Below are 21,412 nucleotides of genomic sequence, written 5' to 3'. Positions count from 1 at the left end.
AACTGGTTCACTATGACTCTTAAAATGCATAATCCACACTACTTTTTATAGAAGATAGTGAATTTTGTTATGTATAGTAGGAATAATTTTGTTTCAGGAGCTTGTATATCATCTGTTTTGATGCTCTGTCATCAGACTGTCATTCCTGCTCATAACAGGCAGTAAGACAGCTTAGATTATGTTCCATTTTAGGACTACTAGATACTTTAGAAAGCAAGTCTAGGAGGTGTGGTGTTAGTAGCTTTTCCCCTTTCATCTACCCGTCTGTTGTATTTAACCTAATCAAGTTTCCCTCTTTAAAATTTCTGCCTGCCTGTATTTAGCATACATAGAGTAATGAAATTTTAGGTTTAGAAGGGGCCTGGTTTAATCTCTTCTATTTAAAGAAACCGTGATTTGTGCACATACCATTTTTCTGTATCACCAAGCCCTCCAGAATGCAAACCAACATCTTCCTGGCCTAGTGCACTTTTTATTATACCATTATAACTTGTTAATTTATGAATTTCTTTTATTTGTACTTTAACCAAGTGTAAAGGAAGTATGCTGTGTGCAAAAGTGAATAGGGATGTATTTGAATATTTTTTATTTGTGCATATTTGCACGTATTTATTACACTTTTCTTTTTAAATTTTTATTCAGCTTTCTAAAACCAATTTTTCCAACAACAACGATTTCCGTGCTCTTCTGCAGTCTTTGTATGCTACTTTCAAGGAGTTCAAAATGCATGAGCAGATTGAAAATGAATACATTATTGGTTTGCTTCAACAACGCAGCCAGACCATTTATAATGTACATTCTGACAATAAACTCTCTGAGATGCTTAGCCTCTTTGAAAAGGGACTGAAGAACGTTAAGGTAAGTTGCAAAAATGGATATTCAACTGTCAAAACTTGTGCCATCTTCTGGTATGTCATTGGCAAAACTTGTCACTGTTTTATAGTAAATGATGTAATGTTGAAAAAAATTATTTTGTCACTTGTTAAAGATGGCAAGGAAGACTATTTAAAAAGAACTACTGCAGTGGGGAGTTTGCAGTAGTGGAGAGAGATGAGGCCCAACACTGAATACAGTAAGGACAAGTAGGGATTTATATCCAAGGGGCAAAGTGGGAAGAGTGGATGGAAAACTACTGAGGAAACATCAAGGCCAAGGGGATTCTTGCTAGACTAACTATAAAATTCTTGCTGAAGGCAGGAGGATAGTAACATATTGAAGGATCAGTAGTTTGATCAGATGTAGATGCAGATCAGATACTAAGGCTGAGAGATTTTCACTAAACCAATTCAGCAGGATTTTTGCTGAACTAAGCTGGACAAGAACAGAGTATAAGGTCAGGCCTAAGTTGAGAAGAGGGCCCAGAGGAGCCTGACTCCGGTTTGGTGAGAGTCTTCATCAGTTACCTCTTTATTACTGTTTAATAAAATTTTATAATGAATGCTACTCACCAAGTCTGAAAGCTGTTTTTGTAAGTTGAAGTTTTAATGATAAAATTTTACATTCTGTAACATTTGCTGAATTCTTAAAGGAAAGCTATCCAGTTAATAGTGACCAAAGGTATAATTATTACTTAGAATGAATAAACACTTTAATTTTATAAATTTTACTTGTTTTAGAATTGAATACCAGCCAGGTGCAGTGTGCAGTGGCTCACACCTGTAGTCCCAGCATTTTGGGAGGCTGAGGCTAGTGGATCACTTGAAGTCAGGAGTTCTAGACCAGCCTGGCCAACATAGTGAAAACCTGTCTCTACTAAAAATATAAAAATTAGCCAGACATAGTGGCAGGCGCCTGTAATCCCAGCTGAGACAGGAGAATTGCTTGAACCTGGGAGGCAGAGGTTGCAGTGAGCTAAAGATATTACTGGGTATAGTTTAGGATAATCATGTAGAGAGACTTTCTTCTTAATTACATTTATATATTATAGGATTTTGAAATTTGATCTTAGTTTATTTCCCTTCTGGCTTGGTGAAGCATAAGCTTAAGTTACAACTCTGTTAAGCCACCATGTGCCCCTCACCTGGAGATTTATGTTCTGGAAAGGCTGTTCTACAGCTTAGGGAGGATGGATTAAAGATAAAAGACTAAAGGAGGAAGACCATTATTAAAAAATTATTCCAATAGTTTCTGGAAGAATACTTAGTAGCTACTTGGTGGGGAGGTGTGGGAGGTTTGGTTGGGGTAGGGTACTAGATAGTAATATTAATAGAAGGGAGATTTACTTTTTTATTGAATATTCTTTTGTATTCTTCGAATTTTGTATCACATTATGTATTGCCACATGAATACACCTTCAATAAATCTGAACTAAAGTCATGACTAGTGGAAATAAAGGGGAGGGGATCAAACTTGAGAATTACGTAGGAAATAAAATTGATAGAATGTAGTGATTATACTTAAAGGGAGGAGGAAAGAAGAGAAAAGAAATAAAAATGAGGATTCAGCCTGACTTTCTAGAGTATATAGAAGAGGGTCAGGAAATAAAAAGATTCATTCTTGACAGATTAAGTTTGAACTGCTTGTGTAATCCAGATGGGCATTTATTAATAGGAGGTGGTAAAGATGGGTTTCATGGTCAGAAGAGTGACCCAGTATGAAAAAGCAAATTTGATAGTTATTATTAGCATATAAGTAGGAATGGAAGCCATGTGGATATGCTTAGGGAAAATGTGTAAAATCGTAAGAGAACAGGACGTTAGATTGAATATTGGGAAGCAGTTGAATAAATTAGTTCTAGAAAAAGAGACCAGAGAAGACTTAACAGAGATAAAATATTTTCATATTTTAAAAGTTTTCATAGGCTGAGCATGGTGGCTCATACGTGTAATTCCAGCACTTTGGGAGGCTGAGGCGGGCAGATCACTTGAGGTCAGGAGTTCGAGACCAGCCTGGCCAATGTGGTGAAACCCCATCTCTACTAAAAATACCAAAAAAATTAACTGGGAGTTGTGATGTGCACCTGTAGTCCCAGCTACTCAGGAGGCTGAGGTGGGAGAATCGCTTGAACCTGAGGTTGCAGTGAGCTGAGATTGCACCACTGCATTCCAGCCTGGGCAACAGAGCAAGGCTTGTCTCAAAAAAAAAAAAAGTTTTCATTATTTTATAAATTTTCCACATGCTTTGAGAGGGCTGATATAGAAGTGGGGAAATGTGATTTTAGGTTATGAGGAAGAACTTTATAGCTCCTTAGAATTGCCCAGAATTAGAATGAGTTACTTCAAGAAATAGTGAGCACCTTGCCTTTAGAAGTGTTGATATTGATATTTATGACCTTACATCAAATTTTTTTTTTTTTTTTTTTTGAGACAGAGTCTTGCTCTGTCACCCATGCTGAAGTGCAGTGGTGCAATCTGGGCTCACCGCAACCTCCTTCTCCCAGGTTCAAACAGTTCTCCGTGCCTCAGCCTCTCGAGTAGCTGGGATTACAGGTGCCCATCATTACACCTGGCTAATTTTTGTATTTTTAGTACAGACAGGGTTTCACCGTGTTGGGCTGGCTGGTCTTGAACTCCTGACCTCAGGTGATCCACCTGCCTCTGCCTCCCAAAGTGGTGGGATTATAGGCGTGAGCCACCGTGCCTGGCAGGATAATGTTAACAGGTACAGTTGACCCTTGAACAACATGGGGATTAGGGTTTCCAACACCCTGTGCTGTTGAAAATCCATGTATAACTTTTGAATCTCTCAAAACTTTACTTACGGCCTGCTACTGTTGACTGGAAGCCTTACCAATAACATAAAACAATCGATTAACAATTATTTCATATATTATATGTAAAAATATATATATACTGGATTCTTACAATAAGGTAAGCTAGAGAAAAGAAAATGTTACTAAGAACATCATATGGAAGAAAAAAATCTATTCACTATTTATTAAGTGGAAGTGGATCATCATAAATGTCTTTATCCTCATTGTCTTCACATTGAGTAGGCTGAGGAGGAAGAAGAGGTGGGGTTGGTCTTGCTGTTGCAGGGATGGGAGAGGCAGAAGAAAATCGGTATTTAAGTGAACCCGCACAGTTCAAACCTGTGTTGTTCAAGGGTCAACTATATTCTGAATTTTTTAGTGGAGGAGACACTAGATGACCATAAAGGGATTCTGTAATGATACAGTCTATTAGGCTTAGAGATATATTAAGAGAACTGACATATAGAAATTATATAAATGTATAATTAGAAATCAAATCAGTAAAAGTTATGGGTAGATACCTGCTATTTTTAGACTTTATGATATTTTAAAAATATGGGGTTACATACATTACTAAAGTAATTCAGAGCTTACTGTTGTACGGATATCTTTTATGCTAAAAGTACAGAGACCACTTTGCAATTTGTCTATTTTTTTATTCCGGAGGTTTTATGTCACATTTTAAGCCACCTTCCTGGGATCAGACATAATTAATGAAGCAAAACTTTTATAAAAATGTATTTTTTTTTTGGTTTCCAGAATGAATATGAACAGTTAAATTATGCAAAACAACTGAAAGAGAGATTGGAGGCTTTTACAAGAGATTTTCTTCCTCACATGAAAGAGGAAGAGGAGGTAAGCATAATTTTTCCCTCTTGTGATTTAGATCTATAACATTCTTAAAATACTATTTGGCTTTAGAGACTCTTCAAAATAACGCATAGGAAGATGTATCTGGTTGATGGAGAGAAGAACCCAGTTCTGTTTGGGAAAAAAGAAAAGCCAAGGAAAAAAAAAAGTTTGTTTTGTTTTCTCAGAAATGTTGTTGCTTTTCATTGAATAGATGATTTAATTAATTTACTCAGGAAATATTAATTTTCTTTTTTGTAAACAGCTCTGTCTTAAATGTTAATAACTTACGTTACCCTAATGTCTTTTCAGAACCTTTAGAGGATTCTTTAAACTTTTAAATATTTTTTTTGTTTTTATGTTATGTTTAAAGATTTTTTCATGTTTTTTTTTTTTTTTTTTTCCAGTAGTGTACTTTAGTATTTAAATGGTGGCTTTAAATTTATTAGTCTTGGCTGGGCGTGGTGGTTCACGTCTATAATCCCAGCACTTGGGAAGCTGAGACAGGAGGGAGGATTGCTTGAACTCACGAGTTCGAGACCAGCCTGGGAAAAATAGCAAGACCTCGTCTCTGCTAAAAATTAAAAAAATCAGCTGGGCATGGTGGCATGTGCCTGTCATCTCAGCTACTTGGGAGCTTGAGGTGAGGGGATTGCTTGAGCCCAAGAGGTTGAGACTGCAGTGAGCCATGATTGCGCCATGGCACTTCAGCCTGGGTGACAGAGCAAGACCGTGTCTCCAAACAAACAAAAACATTTATTATCTTAAGCCTACTATACATGTATTAGGGTATCATTGAATGAATGGGCAAAATGTTTTCCCTTTTTCTTCTGTCTCTAATATGGGATGAATATCAGAGTAAGAAATAGATAAATTATTTTATGAGGAACTGAATACCTGTTCAGCTGTAAATCAGTTATTGTAGTGATTCTCAACTATAGCTTCACCTTATAGTCAAATTGATATTTACACAAACAAACAAAAGAAACCCCAACAGTATTTTAAGCCCTTTCCAGACAAATTACATAGAGTTAAATCAGAGGAGATGCATTGACCTGGGTATTTTTTCAGGGCCCCCCAACTCATTGTAATATACAGCCAGTGTTGAAACTGCTGAATTTCTAGACTGACCAGTGTTTTTTAACTGTATGATATCCATCACAATTATCTGTGGAAGTGAAAACAAAACAAAAAAAGCCTTGTTTCCAACCTCTAAAGATTCTAATTCTGTAAATTGGAGGTTGAGACTAAGCATCTGTTTAGCAGAAGAAATCTCCATAGATAATTCTTGTAGGAACCACTGTTCTAAAATAATGATTTGAGGGAACATTTCCAAAATCCAGAAACAATATTGAAAAGTTAAGTGTCTCAGTAGAGTTCTGACTTTTATGGTTCCAGTACACTGGGTACTACTCTCATGTGAGGCAGAGGCCCTGTTTGGGTGGAGTTCAGTTACTCTAGTCCCAGAAGGCAGTTAACTGACCTAAACATCTAACAGAATGATTAAGAGGGTTCGACAAATTCTATAAAGGGAAAGCCTTCTGGTCCTCATGCTTTAAAATTGTTTTGGATTGATTTACTAGCTGGAGAAACCATAACAAGAAGGCTTTATTTTATTTATTTATTTTTTTTGAGACAGAGTTTTGCTCTTGTTGCCCAGGCTGGAGTGCAATGGCACGATATTGGCTCGCCGCAACCTCTGCCTCCCGGGTTCAAGCGATTCTCCTGCCTCAGTCTCTCCAGTAGCTGGGATTATAGGCATGCGCCAGCACACCCGGCTACTTTTGTATTTTTAGTAGAGACGGCGTTTCTCTATGTTGGTCAGGTTGGTCTCGAACTCCCGACCTCAGGTGACCTACCCGCCTCAGCTTCCCAAAGTGCTGGGATTACAGGCGTTAGCCACCGCGCCTGGCCAGGATCTTCTTGATGTACTCTTCTCTGCAATTTTTAGATAAACTAACTCAGTGGTAACAACTAAAATTTTTATCTTTTTGAGATACATGGTCATAATACGACATTCGAGCCATTAATAATTTAAAAGGGTGTAGAGTAAATCAACAAGAATGAAGCATCTTTCCTCATGAATATTTTGTTTAATTTAGGTTTTTCAGCCGATGTTAATGGAATATTTTACCTATGAAGAGCTTAAGGATATTAAAAAGAAAGTGATTGCACAACACTGCTCTCAGAAGGATACTGCAGAACTCCTTAGAGGTCTTAGCCTATGGAATCATGCTGAAGAGCGACAGAAGTTTTTTAAATATTCCGTGGATGAAAAGTCAGATAAAGGTGAGATTCATATATATAAAGAACAGTTTATTAGTTGTAAGGTCATTGACATCTTACTGATATGAACTGTAGATTTTGGTTGAGGAATAATTCAAGTTAGGCCTGCACTGTGGTCAGTTAAAGGCGTTATTTTCATGTATCAATTTAATTGAAGACGATGGTTCTCATTTTAGAATTTAGTGTTGTATATGATAATTTAACATATACTTGGGACATATTCAGTGTAGTGTTTCTTGAATAAATTTATATATGAATGAATCAAAATTATTGAAAACTACCAGTACAGAGCACTGGCCTGCTCAAAATTGATCAGTCAAAATTGTTGAAAACTACCATTACACAGAGCACTTTTGTGATATCATCCTGCTTCCTGAGCTTTATTGACTATAGTGGCTGCTTTTCTCTTTCCTTGTGTTTTTTCATTGGTTTTCAAAATTAGGTATGTTTATAGATTATTTTCATCCTTTCCTATGTATCATTTTTTCAGCTTGTATCCAGTAATATTCAGAGGAATAAGTACTAGAGGCAGAATTTTTCTGTATTGTTACTCTGAGAATACAAATGAGAAATGCAAATAAAACATGCTGCCTTTTTTTTTTTTTTTAAAACTACTTCCTCAGTAATTATTTATGTTCAATAGCTTTGCTTCTTCAAGATTAGTGGCAGCAGTGGGATTTCTGTTAAAATAGCTTGGAGTTTTTTGAAATTGGTCCTTTTATTTTTATTTAACAAAGTAGGTGAAATGCATGTTGAAACTAAAATAATTTTACAAATTAAGCTCTAATTAATCTTGTAAAGCTTGTATGCCTTACCCTGAAATGTAGCTTGTGCTTTAGATACCAAGCTAAGACTTGTTGTGTCTGGTTTAATTGTAATTATAACATGGGATTTAAAAGCATCACACTTATTACATTTTATTTTCCCACCCCTTCAAAGCAAATTGTAGCTGTATTATGTTTAAAATATTTGGCAGTTTAAAAGTGGTAGTTTAAAGAATGTGATCATAGCATTTAAGTGCTTTGTGAAACAAATTAGATATATAAAGTACTCAAATTCTTCATAGGACTTTAGTGATGAATCTTTTATATTTTTTATTGTAACACTTCATTTTCATTTTTATTTTGGAAATTATTACTGAAATAATACATTATAGGTTTATACATCCATAAGTACTTCCTGCAATAGTTGCTGACAAAAGTTTTCTTATCAATGTGTGAAACAACATCAGAAATATTTACATTTTGTCGTCTCACCTGCGACATAAATAATTGAAGTAGTTTAAAGCACCTCTAGGTTAAGGCAGTCAGATTTCGCAGATGTCTTGTATGAAATGTGAAAATCAAAGAGGGAATACAAGGAAGATTATTGACAAGAGTCATAATGCATAAATGGAAAAGGTCATGAGATTTGTGTATGTCATTAAAAATGCCTTGGAGATCTCATAATCTGGCTGACTATACTTGTTGATTTAAAGCTGTATAACCTGTTTGGTTCCTTTTTCAAGTGATGCTACTTAATGCTACAAAGTGAGTATTGTTTTTTCTGTGATGCCTTTGTAAGAGGAAGTTAATTCTGTGTTCATTATTGTAGCTCCCACTGATGAAGTGTGATTTGGGCCATGATAGTTTAACCCTACTGGTTCTTCACAAGTTTAACATCCCCATGTTACCTCTAATACATGTTATTTCATTTTCACATCTTGCAAGCAGGAAGGAATTGACTTCAGGCACTGGATTTTGTTTATAGAAATGTAATTGTAATTTCTTATTGCATTTGCTCTTTAGCCTTTACTGGTAAAGTTTTTCTTTTTTATTTCAGAAGCAGAAGTGTCAGAACACTCCACAGGTATAACCCATCTTCCTCCTGAGGTAATGCTGTCAATTTTCAGCTATCTTAATCCTCAAGAGTTATGTCGATGCAGTCAAGTAAGCATGAAATGGTCTCAGCTGACAAAAACTGGATCGCTTTGGAAACATCTTTACCCTGTTCATTGGGCCAGAGGTAGGTAAATGGGTTTTAAAAATATTTTCATGTATTTTTCTAGATGAATATTCATTTACATTAATGAGCAAGGCCAGAGAGAGAAACTCTGAGAGGTCAATCAAAAAGCAGATTTTATAGTTAGATGATGTGTTGGTGGTATATATTTTTGGAAAACTAGCAATGCTGAAATTCATGGGTAAATTATAATAATGTCTGTAATTAAAAAAAATTAGGAAAATATATTTGTGGGAGGGTACGCAAAAAGATTGACAAAATGTTGATAATTATTGAAGATAAGTGATACATACATGGGGATTCATTATACTAGTTCTTTCTGCTTTTGACTGTTTTTCAGAATTAAAAGTTAAAAATTAAATTAGTAAGCTTTCAAAACGGCTTTAAATAATTATGTTTAATAATTATATGAATATTTTAAAAATACAGAATAAATTCTATAAAATTTAAGGGTGATATACCATTATGGCTCCATTTTGGTGATGGCTCAAAATAATTGTGATTCTGTTTTTGTCTTTGACCTATCTTTATTTGATTGGTAATGCCGCATTCTCTGAATCACAGTTTCATATTAATATCATTATAGTAAATTACTTTCACATGTGAACAGTTAAAGAAAATTTTCTTTTCATCAACATATAATGCAGTTATGGGTTAAATATAACTAATAGAGCATACATTTTTTCTGTCACTGAATTAAAACAATTTCTGCCAGGTGAGTTTTTTTTTTTTTTGAGGCAGAGTTTTGCTCATGTTGCCCAGGCAAGAGTGCAATGGCACGATCTTGGGTCACTGCAACCTCTGCCTCCCAGGTTCAAGCGATTCTCCTGCCTCAGCCTTCCAAGTAGCTGGGATTACAGGCGTGCACCACCACACCTGGCTGATTTTGTATTTTTAATAGAGGTGGGGTTTCACCATGTTGATCAGGCTGGTCTCGAACTCCTGACCTCTAGTGATCCACCTGCCTTGGCCTCCCAAAGTGCTCTAATTGCAGATGTCAGCCACCATACCCGTCCTAGGGGAATATTAGCTTCCAAATTCACATAATTTTTTAAAACTGTTTTCTGTTTATGACTTTATGTCTGATGTAAATTGTGAGTCTGATTTAAAAGCAATTTTATTCATTACAATAACGTATAGCACTTTTTTTTTTTTTTGAGACGGGGTTTTACTCTCGCCTAGGCTGTAGCTCAGTGGCACGATCTTGGATCACTGCAACCTCCACCTCCCAGGTTCAAGCAATTCTCCTGCCTCAGCCTCCCGAGTAGCTGCGATTACAGGCACCCGCCACCATGCCTGGCTAATTTTTTATATTTTTAGTAGAGACGGGGTTTCACCGTGTTGGTCAGGCTGGTCTTGAACTCCTGATCTCAGGTGATCCACCCATCTCGGCCTCCCAAAGTGCTGGGATTACAGGCTTGAGCCACCGCGCCCGGCCACGTATAGTACTTTTAAAATAAGCTGTTAGATTTTTTTTTTGAATGAAGCTATGTGGAATATTAGGTAGACTTATATCATCTAAATAATTAGAGTTGTTATGTGGGAAAATTTTTTCTGTTGTAGGATAATGAAATATTTAGTAAAAAGGCAAACATGGATGCAGAAAATATTTTCTGTGGCTATTTTTAATTTTTAAGAATTATTAAGAATTATGTCATGATTTGATAGGAGTGTCAAATGTGATAATGCTGTGCTTTCATGAATTCACCTAAATCTCAAATATACTGCTTTTTTCTGTTTTTAATATGTTTAAACAGAAAGTTCCAATAAGCCTGGGCTACATACAGAGACCTCATCTCTACTAAAAAAATAAAAAAAATGGCCAAGCACAGTGGCTTACACCTGTAATCCCGGCACTTTGGGAGGTTAAGATGGGCGGATCACCTGAGTTCAGGAGTTTGAGACCAGCCTGGCCAACATGGTGAAACCCTGTCTCTACTAAAAATACAAAAATTAGCCAGGCGTGGTGGCAGGCACCAGTAATCCCAGCTACTCGGGAGGCTGAGGCAGGGAGAATTGCTTGAACCCGGGAGGCAGATGTTGCAGTGAGCCGAGATGTGTCATTGCACTCCAGCCTGGGCAACAGAGTGAGACTCCGTCTCAAAAAAAACAAAACAAAAAATAAAATATTAGTCAGACATGGTGGCACATGCCTGTAATCCCAGTTACTTGAGAGGCTGAGGCGGGAGGGAGGATCATTTGAGCATGGGAAGTCAAGGCTGCAGTGAGCCATGATCACATCACTGTACTCCAATCCGGGTGACAGAGGGAAGACTCTGTCTTAAAAAGAAAAAAAAAAATCAATAGAAATCGGTTTTTATTTATTTATAGTATGTTCTTTGAGTGGTTCTCAATCAAATTGATTTTTCCCTCTTCCAGGGGATATTTGAAATATCTGGAGGCATTTTTGTTTGCCCCATCTTTGGGTATCATACTGGCATCTAGTGGGTAGAGGCCAGGGTTGTTGCTAAGCACCCTATAATCCACAGGACAGCACCCAAAAACAGTTACCTAGCCCAAAATGTCAGTATTGTCAAGGTTGAGAAACCTTAATTTAGATGTAATGTTAAGAGTTCAGTAAATTGGCCTGGCACGGTGGCTCACGCCTGTAATCTCCTAGCACTTTGAGAGGCCAAGGCAGGCAGATTGCCTGAGCTCAGGAGTTCGAGACCACCCCGGGCAATAAGGTGAAACCCTGTGTCTACTGAAATACAAATACAAATAAAAATAAAAATAAATTAGCCAGGTGCGGAGGTGCATTCCTGTTATCCCAGCTACTTGGGAGGCTGAGGCACAAGAATCACTTGAGTCCAGGAGACAGAGTTTGCAGTGAGCGGAGACTGTGCCATTGCACTCCAGCCTGGGCGGCAGAGTGAGACTCTGTCTCCAGAAAAATGAGTTCAGTAAATTGATTCCACATAATCTCTCATTTCGTGATCATATAATTTAGTTGCAGTACATTCTCCAGGACCTATGAATTTATAGTTTAGCTTTACATTAATCTTTCCCTTTGCTTCTGTTCCCATCTGCTTCTGAACTGCTGACTGGTTAACTACAGAGTAGACAATCCTGCTTCCTTTTATTTATTAGCTGTTATCATAATGAGGCTATTGTGGGAACCAGTGTGAAACGACAGCAGGGGAAAATGTTTGCTCGTCGTGATTTCTAAAATTTTATGCAAGACTTGATAATCATTAAGCTTATTTCTATAAAAGATAAAGTTGAAAAACTTTTTGTGTAGAGAGTAGATACATAGCAGGTACGTAGCAGACTCTATACATTTTTGTAGTTATTGTTCTGTTTACATAGTTTGAAAGAGAAAGATTTACTTTGGGAAAATATGAACTATTGGTTAATTGATTATTATTGTTAATTGAACCCACCCGTCATAGTTCTTCTCAGTGTGTCTGAAATGGAATCCTTTGCTTATTTCAGTGTAACTTTTTTTAACCATAATTAAATATTTCTAAAAAATTGCCCATTGCCTGGGCAAAAACTGGAAGCATTCCCTTTGAAAACTGGCAGAAGACAAGGATGTCCTCTCTCACCACTCCTATTCAACTTAGTATTGGAAGTTCTGGCCAGGGCAGTCAGGCAGGAGAAAGAAATAAAGGGTATTCAATTAGGGAAAGAGGAAGTCAGATTGTCTCTGATTGCAGATGACATGATTGTATATTTGGAAAACCCCATCGTCTCAGCCCAAAATCTCCTTAAGCTGATAAGCAACTTCAGCAAAGTCTCAGGATACAAAATCAATGTACAAAAATCACAAGCATTCTTATACACCAATAACAGAGAGCCAAATCATGAGTGAACTCCCATTCACAATTGCTGCAAAGAGAATAAAATACCTAGGAATACAACTTACAAGGGATGTGAAGGACCTCTTCAAGGAGATCTACAAACCACTGCTCAACAAAATAAAAGAGGACACAAACAAATGGAAGAACATTCCGTGCTCATGGATAGGAAGAATCAATATCGTGAAAATGGCCATACTGCCCAAGGTAATTTATAGATTCAGTGCCATTGCCATCAAGCTACCAATGGCTTTCTTCACAGAATTGGAAAAAACTACGTTAAAGTTCACATGGAACCAAAAAAGAGCCCACATTGCCAAGACAATCCTAAGCCAAAAGAACAAAGCTGGAAGCATCATGCTACCTGACTTCAAACTATACTACAAGGCTACAGTAACCAAAACAGCATGGTACTATTGCCAAAACAGAGATATAGACCAATGGAACATAACAGAGGCCTCAGAAATGACACCACACATCTACAACCATCTTCTTTCACAAACCTGAGAAAAACAAGAAATAGGGAAAGGATTCCCTATTTAATAAATGGTGCTGGGAAAACTGGCTAGCCATATGTAGAAAGCTGAAACTGGATCCCTTCCTTACACCTTATACAAAAATTAATTCAAGATGGATTAAATATGTAAATGTTAGACCTAAAACCATAAAAACCCTAGAAGAAAACCTAGGCAATACCATTCAGGACATAGGCATGGGCAAGGACTTCATGACTAAAACACCAAAAACAATGGCAACAAAAGGCAATATTGACAAATGGGATCTAATTAAACTAAAGGCTTCTCCATGGCAAAAGAAACTACCATCAGAGTGAACAGGCAACCTACAGAATGAGAGAAAATTTTTGCCATCTACCCATCTGACAAAGGGCTAATATCCAGGATCTACAAAGAACTTAAACAAATGTACAAGAAAAAAAAACAACCCCATCAAAAAGTGGGCAAAGGATATGAACAGACACTTCTCAGAAGAAGACATTTATGCAGCCAACAGACACATGAAAAAATGCTCATCATCACTGGTCATCAGAGAAATGCAAATCAAAACCACAATGAGATACTATCTCACACCAGTTAGAATGGTGATCATTAAAAAGTCAGGAAACAACAGATGCTGGAGAGGATGTGGAGAAATAGGAACACTTTTACACTGTTGGTGGGAGTATAAAGTAGTTCAGCCATTGTGGAAGACAGTGTGGCGATTCCTCAAGGATCTAGAACTAGAAATACCATTTGACCCAGCCATCCCATTACTGGGTATATACCCAAAGGATTATAAATCATGCTACTATAAAGACACATGCACACATATGTTTATTGTGGCACTATTCACAATAGCAAAGACTTGGAACCAATCCAGATGTCCATCAATGATAGACTGGATTAAGAAAATATGGCACATATACACCATGGAATACTATGCAGCCATAAAAAAGGATGAGTTCATGTCCTTTGCAGGGACTTGGATGAAGCTGGAAACCATCAGTCTTAGCAAACTGTCACAAGGACAGAAAACCAAACACCGCATGTTCTCACTCATAGTTGGGAATTGAACAAAGAGAACACTTGGACACAGGGCGGGGAACGTCACACACTAGGTCCTGTGTTGGGGGTAGGGGACTGGGGGAGGGATAGCATTAGGAGAAATACCTAATGTAAATGATGAGTTGATGGGTGCAGCAAACCAGCATGGCACATATATACGTATGTAACAAAGCTGCACGTTGTGCACATGTACCGTAGAACTTAAAAGTATTAAAAAAAAAAAAAAGTTGCTTATTGCCTAGGGCTCAGATGTTTTCTCTGTGTAGAGATTTTTGTTGTAAATAGCTTAGTTTTTCATAATTGCAGGCAATCTGATATTATTTTGATCCTTGTTTATTCATTGAGTAGGTGACTGGTATAGTGGTCCTGCAACTGAACTTGATACTGAACCTGATGAAGAATGGGTGAAAAATAGGAAAGATGAAAGTCGTGCTTTTCATGAGTGGGATGAAGATGCTGACATAGATGAATCTGGTAAGCTTGTTTGAAATTAAAATTATTACATAGTGTTTTAATAATTGATAAATAAGTACTTATAATTATTAGGTATTAGATTTATGTATTTTGTGTTTTCTAAAGAAACTGGTGTTTCTAAGCCTACTACTTTTTAAAATTTGAAGGATTAATAATAAAATTTTAAATTAGTTATTTGAAGTACTTTAAAGAGTGCATAGGATTATTTCTCTTGTTTTTATATTAAAATCAAAAATCAGAAAATGGTACCTTTTTTCTTATGAAAATAATGTACATTTATTATAGTGCTTTATAGTTTACAATGTGATTTTAGCACCGCTTCAAGTGATCAGTTGCACAGCATCTATTGAGTCATCTGTGGCTTGAGGGAAATAGGATGAAACTGTTGAGTCGACTTACTCATTTGTAAATAGTCTTAATACTTGCCTAATAAGGTTATTGTAGAATTAAGAAGTAATATACATAAATGTTCTTTGTAAATGGTAAGGGATTACAAAAACTAATGTAGCCATTCATTAAACACTGTGGGAGAGTTCAAGGGTGGATAAGACTTAATCGCTACTCCAAAGAACTCACAAATGAGGGAATTTAGAAAACAATTTTTAATTTAAAGTACATGATGGAAAAATGCTGTCATACTTGTGCAGAGAAATGCTATTTGGAAGTGTGAGGGGGAAAACAAATTCTGTCTTGGATATTCTAGATAATAATTATTAAAAGATGGTAAAATAGTAAAAAATGAACAGATGAGACGTTTTTCTAGTTGGTAAAACTGAAAGTATAGGAAACTTTATTTATAAAGTTACCTGCTTAAAGTAATTTGGTCTGGCAAAAGAACTAAATGTGGAAAAAAGACACATGGAAAGTAACAGTGTAAGTATAAAGATTGTTGTATCAGCAGCTAAAGTAGTTTATTTTTATGAAACACAGATGTGCCACATTTTAATATAAAGATTCAAAATGTCCTATATAAGGAAAAGGTCTATTCTAGTTATGATAGATTTGGTGATGTGCTTACCTGTGGCAGGCATTGTTTTAGGTATGAAGGATCTAATGGTGAACAAAATGGAAAAAAAAAACAAAACTGGCCCTTGTTGAGCTTAAAATTTAGAGACAGGAGGCAGACAACACATACAGGTAAAATATATTCCATATTAGATGGTGACAAGTGTTGTAGAGAAAAATAAGACAAGGAAAACATGCCAAGAAGAATTTAAAATTGCAGTTTTAAATTGAGCGATTAGTTAAGGTCCTTTGGGAAATTTGAGTAAAGACCTGAAGGAGATGAGATATTTGCTCAGATGTCAACTTAAGGAAGTCTCAGTTTATTCATTCTAGAAAATTAATTCATAATACCTGTGGTAAGAATTTTGAAGGTTCTCACAAATTCAGTGTATTTGTCTCAATACTTGAAGAGAGCCAGAGTAAAGACTGTCAATTTCCTTCATATTGAAAAGGAAAAGTTAACGCTATAAAGATTGAGCCTTTTTAGATAATATATCTGTTGATTATTAAAGACTAAACTGCCATTTACTTAAGTGCTTTTTTCAGTTTAGCTGCCTTGTCTTTTTACTTGTCCTAAGAAGTTATTGTTTTTCATAGAATGTTTAACTTTCTTAAAGATTTCATAGTTCCAATTACCTTGATTTAATCATCACACATTGTATACAGGTGCCAAAGTATCACGTGTACCCCCAAAATATGCATAATTATTGTATATCAATAAAAAATTAAAAATTTAAAAATTTCACAGTAAATAGTATACATTTAGATAGTGAGGGCCACAGAAACAAAAGAATGGCTTGGGAATAAAATTATAGTAGAATGAGTAGGGCTCACTAAAGTAATTTTTATCTCCTTATATTTTATCTTCGTGTGTGTGTGTGTGTGTGTGTGTGTGTGTGTGTGTGTGTGTCTGGGTCTGGCTAAAGGAGGAATTTAGGATAATATCTAAACAAGGAACCATGAGTAACAAATTCTTTTAGTTGATATCCTTTTGTCTGCTATACTTAGTTTTGTTTTAAATGAGACTTCCTTAACTTATTCTGTTAAATCATTTTATGTTTAAAGACATTCAAATTGGTCTTTAGGTAAGAATAATAACAATAGGATCCTGAGAAAGGTAATACAATACAATTATTCATTCTTTTTAGTGTAGTGTGTTTTTTCCTTTTTTCGAATTGGAAAAAATTTATAGTGTTTTCATGGTGGATGTTACAGTAGTACATTCTGTTGTAAACATCCAAGCTTTACAGAAGTTATTAAGTAAAACCAAAAGCCATGCTCATTTTTAGCTTCTTAGAAATTCTAAAGTAACTTCCTTTGCTTGATTCATTATGATCAGGCTAATTTAGTTGAGTTTCGAATCTTTTCTAGCTTTGTGCCCTTTTTAGTTATGTGGAATCAGTGATAGTACGTTTTACTATGGATCATTTTTCTTTTGATACCATATTTTCTTTTCTCTTGAAAACTTTTACTGTTCTTTTCAGTTTTCACATTTTTTTCTGAAACTTTTTCATTGCCTAAAAATGGGATGGTTTACATAAGAAAATATAAGGATAGCACAAAGTATGTCATATTTAACAATTTGGTGAGCCCTTGAGTAGCTTAATTAGTATCAGTTTATGAAGTTCTTAGACTTTTGAATTCATTTTACAGAAGAGTCTGCGGAGGAATCAATTGCTATCAGCATTGCACAAATGGAAAAACGTTTACTCCATGGCTTAATTCATAACGTTCTACCGTATGTTGGTACTTCTGTAAAAACCTTAGTATTAGCATACAGCTCTGCAGTTTCCAGCAAAATGGTATGTTTAAATTAACACCAGTTTGGGTATTAAGAAAAATAGCATGATAAGAGTTTGGTTTGCTCATTCCTGAGTTTAATTAAGGGGAAACAAACCCAAAAATGATTATTGAGTGCCTTCCTATGGGTAGGCATACACTGCTAGGTTACTTATTATTTCATTGCAGTTCTCACAACAATCTTTGTAGCATAATTATCATTACCTATATGTTATAGATGAGGAAACTGACTAGAAGAGGTTAAACATTTTATTCAGTTTCGCAGATGTTAAGTGATAAAGCCCAGTTTTATGTGATTTTTAAAATAATATGTAAGGCATGGTAAGATGGGCAAATGAGATGAAATCACTGTTTTATAAAAGTGGATCTTACGACTTCCTACATCAGAATCTTGAGTGTTCCTTAAAAATGTAAAAATCCTGGTTTAGTCTCATAACTGCTAAAACAGATTCTTGGGTGGGTGCGGTGGCTCATGCCTGTAATCCCAGCACTTTGGGAGACCGAGGTGGGCGGATCACGAGGTCAGGAGTTCAAGACCAGCCTGGCCAGTATGATGAAACCCCATCTCTACTAAAAATGCAAAAATTAGCCGGGTGTAGTGGCGTGTGCCTGTAGTCTCAGCTACTCAGGAGGCTGAGGCAGAAGAATCGCTTGAACCTGGAATGTGGAGGTTGCAGTGAGTCAAGATCCTGCCACTGCTCTTCAGCCTGGGTGACAGAGCGAGACTCTGTCTCAAAAAAAAAAAAAAAAAAAAAAAAACGATTTTCAGGGATTTGAGCCCAGAATATTTTATTATACTTTATTCAAGTATTCAAGTGATTTTTTTTTTTATATTCACGAAAGTTTGTGAACTAGATTATGTTTACTAATAGTCATCTGTTACTTAGCTAACTGAAGTTCTGCAGATCTTCACAGTGACAATTTTTTCCCTTTTAGGTTAGGCAGATTTTAGAGCTTTGTCCTAACCTGGAGCATCTGGATCTTACCCAGACTGACATTTCAGATTCTGCATTTGACAGGTTAGTTATTTTAAACAATTTAAATATAATGAAAAACTATTTTATAAGGTTTCATTTATGTAATTGCAGTTTAATCATACTATTATTTTTTACTATCAAATCTCAGTCATGTCTGAGTATAATTTGATAGCACCCTCCAGTTCTTCACTTCTTATTCATAGGTCCCAGCTGATCCAAAAATCCCATCTGTATTATCTTGCAATCTCTGTAGTCCTATATTTTGTCTAGGCCCTTGAGCCCTGCTGTGCAACCATGTAGATTGGTATTATGTTTTTAAGAAGTTTTAGTTTTAGTTGGGCTCTAAGTGCCATTTGGCAAAGCTCCCTCTTAGATTCTTCACAGTTACTCTGAAATAGTATAGTGTAACTTTCTTCAAGCCACCTTCTTCCCAGAGTATATCTCCTTGACCACCAGTTCTCTGTATTATTGCTCACTCCCTCTTTCCCACCCAACCATTTATATCAGCACCTTTTTTCCTGCTGCAGAGGAAGAGGTATACTCTTCTCAGGCTAAAACTAATGCTCCATCTTCCTAGAGCTTGTTTCTTACGGATCTTCCTCATTAACCATTAGTTATTCTTCTCTTTCTTTCATGTGTTTGCAGCCTTACTTCTGCTAATTACTTTTAGGATAATTAAACTTAAGTCTTCCAATCCTTACCCCTCTCAAATCCTACCCTTCTGTTAGGTTAGGAATACTTTGACTTCCTAATTACTCTCATTGAGTTTTTGTATCCCTAGCATCAAGAATAGTACCTTAACAATAGATAATTCAGTAAATACTTAAGTGATTATATTAGATGTCAAATCTTTCTTCTGGTTTTCATCTACATACATATAGTCAAATGCTTTTGAAAAATTTAACGATATTCATTAATAGTCTTGTCTTTTAATTATAGTTGGTCTTGGCTTGGTTGCTGCCAGAGTCTTCGGCATCTTGATCTGTCTGGTTGTGAGAAAATCACAGATGTGGCCCTAGAGAAGATTTCCAGAGCTCTTGGAATTCTGACATCTCATCAAAGTGGCTTTTTGAAAACATCTACGAGCAAAATTACTTCAACTACATGGAAAAATAAAGACGTTACCATGCAGTCCACCAAGCAGTATGCCTGTTTGCACGATTTAACTAACAAGGGCATTGGAGAAGAAATAGATAATGAACACCCCTGGACTAAGCCTGTTTCTTCTGAGAATTTCACTTCTCCTTATGTGTGGATGTTAGATGCTGAAGATTTGGCTGATATTGAAGATACTGTGGAATGGAGACATAGAAATGTTGAAAGTCTTTGTGTAATGGAAACAGCATCCAACTTTAGTTGTTCCACCTCTGGTTGTTTTAGTAAGGACATTGTTGGACTAAGGACTAGTGTCTGTTGGCAGCAGCATTGTGCTTCTCCAGCCTTTGCATATTGTGGTCACTCATTTTGTTGTACAGGAACAGCTTTAAGAACTATGTCAGCACTCCCAGAATCTTCTGCAATGTGTAGAAAAGCATCAAGGACTAGATTGCCTAGGGGAAAAGACTTAATTTACTTTGGGAGTGAAAAATCTGATCAAGAGACTGGACGTGTACTTCTGTTTCTCAGTTTATCTGGATGTTATCAGATCACAGACCATGGTCTCAGGTGAGTTATCAGTTCCAGAATATTAAGAAATAGACATGTTCTCATTTCCAAATGGAATATAAAAATTTTGATCTAAGTCATTCTTTTCAGTTGATTTACCTAAGCAAAAAGGATTAACCAAGATCTGCCCTACTTCAGAGTGTTGGAGCAGTGTAACTTCTGTTATCAGTATGAAGTTTCATTTCTGTCAGTTCAAATCCATTGTGATGTATGGAAGAACATAAATTTGAAAGTTTAATAAATACTTAGTAAATGGCTACATCACATATTTTAAGGTACTTTAGTGGATGAATAAGGTACAATTTTTACTCTCAAGAACATGTAACAAGAAAATATGCATATTCTGTTACTGTGTATTATTTCTGTATGTTATAGTTTTATATTGAGGGTTTTGGAAAATGTAGGCTGTACGTGGAAGTCATTTAGTCCGACTACACAGCTGTTAAGTGTTTACAAAAGCCAAAGCTGAGCTAGAGTTTTATATGTAGCTAGAGTTTAGAAATTTTGGTCTTTGATCATGAGCTTACCTTCTGTTGCTTTTCTAAGTCATAAAGAGAACATGTGGAAGAAGTTCTACATTTTCTTCTCTGGTTTTTTTTTATAAGCATAATCTTCAGCAGATTAAACCGACTTTTTTTTTTTTTTTTTAACCTCCTAGAGGAAAGAAGGGCTGAAGGTGACACATATATCAGCCCAGACAGGTAGCTCTTTTCAGCAGCTAGGTTCTATATGTTTTATAGGACCCGCTTCAAGATTTGTTAGGTTACGAGTACTCTTATGCACTGTTGGAGAAAATACCATGGTGCAGTGACTTGGGAGCATGGCAGACTTGATGTAGATTGATCTTGCTTTTTTCTGTATAACTGGCTTCGTGCAAAATACTTAATCTTATACTTTGAGGCTTATGTAAGAGGAATATATATAAATATTCCTCTTTTATAAATATAAATATATATAAATATAAATAGATTTTCAATAAGTGGAAACTGATGTGCAGTAATCGATTATCTTTGACATGAGCCTTTGGAAATTGGATACGTGTTTTTCTTTGATAATGGGATGTCAGATATTTTATAATGAAGAATTCTTCCAGCATAAAACTTAATACTCCCTACCGTTATAAAAGATACTTAATATGAAATTATTATAGGCTGGGTGCGGTGGCTCACGTCTGTAATCCCAGCACTTTGGGAGGCTGAGGCGGGTGGATCATGAGGTCAGGAGATTGAGACCATCCTGGCTAACACAGTGAAACCCCATCTCTACTAAAAATACAAAAAAAAAATTAGCCGGGCACGGTGG

The 21,412-nt window shown here is 36.1% G+C and overlaps 2 protein-coding genes across 4 annotated transcripts in view; one reads left to right on the top strand and one right to left on the bottom strand.

Annotated features, from left to right (window-relative positions):
* The window catches only part of CC2D2A (coiled-coil and C2 domain containing 2A), a 185,050-nt gene that overhangs the window by 6,384 nt on the left and 157,254 nt on the right, over positions 1–21,412 (bottom strand). The window lies entirely within an intron of this gene.
* Positions 1–21,412, top strand: part of FBXL5 (F-box and leucine rich repeat protein 5) — a 49,149-nt gene that overhangs the window by 10,381 nt on the left and 17,356 nt on the right. The window contains exons 2-9 of one of the 2 annotated variants that reach the window (XM_024245588.3): positions 694–858; positions 4,451–4,546; positions 6,643–6,829; positions 8,648–8,830; positions 14,538–14,663; positions 17,322–17,470; positions 18,405–18,487; positions 19,385–20,110. In XM_024245588.3, the coding sequence (XP_024101356.3) occupies positions 694–858; positions 4,451–4,546; positions 6,643–6,829; positions 8,648–8,830; positions 14,538–14,663; positions 17,322–17,470; positions 18,405–18,487; positions 19,385–20,110 (1,715 nt within the window). 2 annotated transcript variants of the gene reach the window in all.

Source organism: Pongo abelii, chromosome 3 (genome assembly GCF_028885655.2).
Source record: "Pongo abelii isolate AG06213 chromosome 3, NHGRI_mPonAbe1-v2.0_pri, whole genome shotgun sequence".
Taxonomy (NCBI): domain Eukaryota; kingdom Metazoa; phylum Chordata; class Mammalia; order Primates; family Hominidae; genus Pongo; species Pongo abelii.
This window is presented reverse-complemented; position numbering and strand designations above follow the sequence as displayed.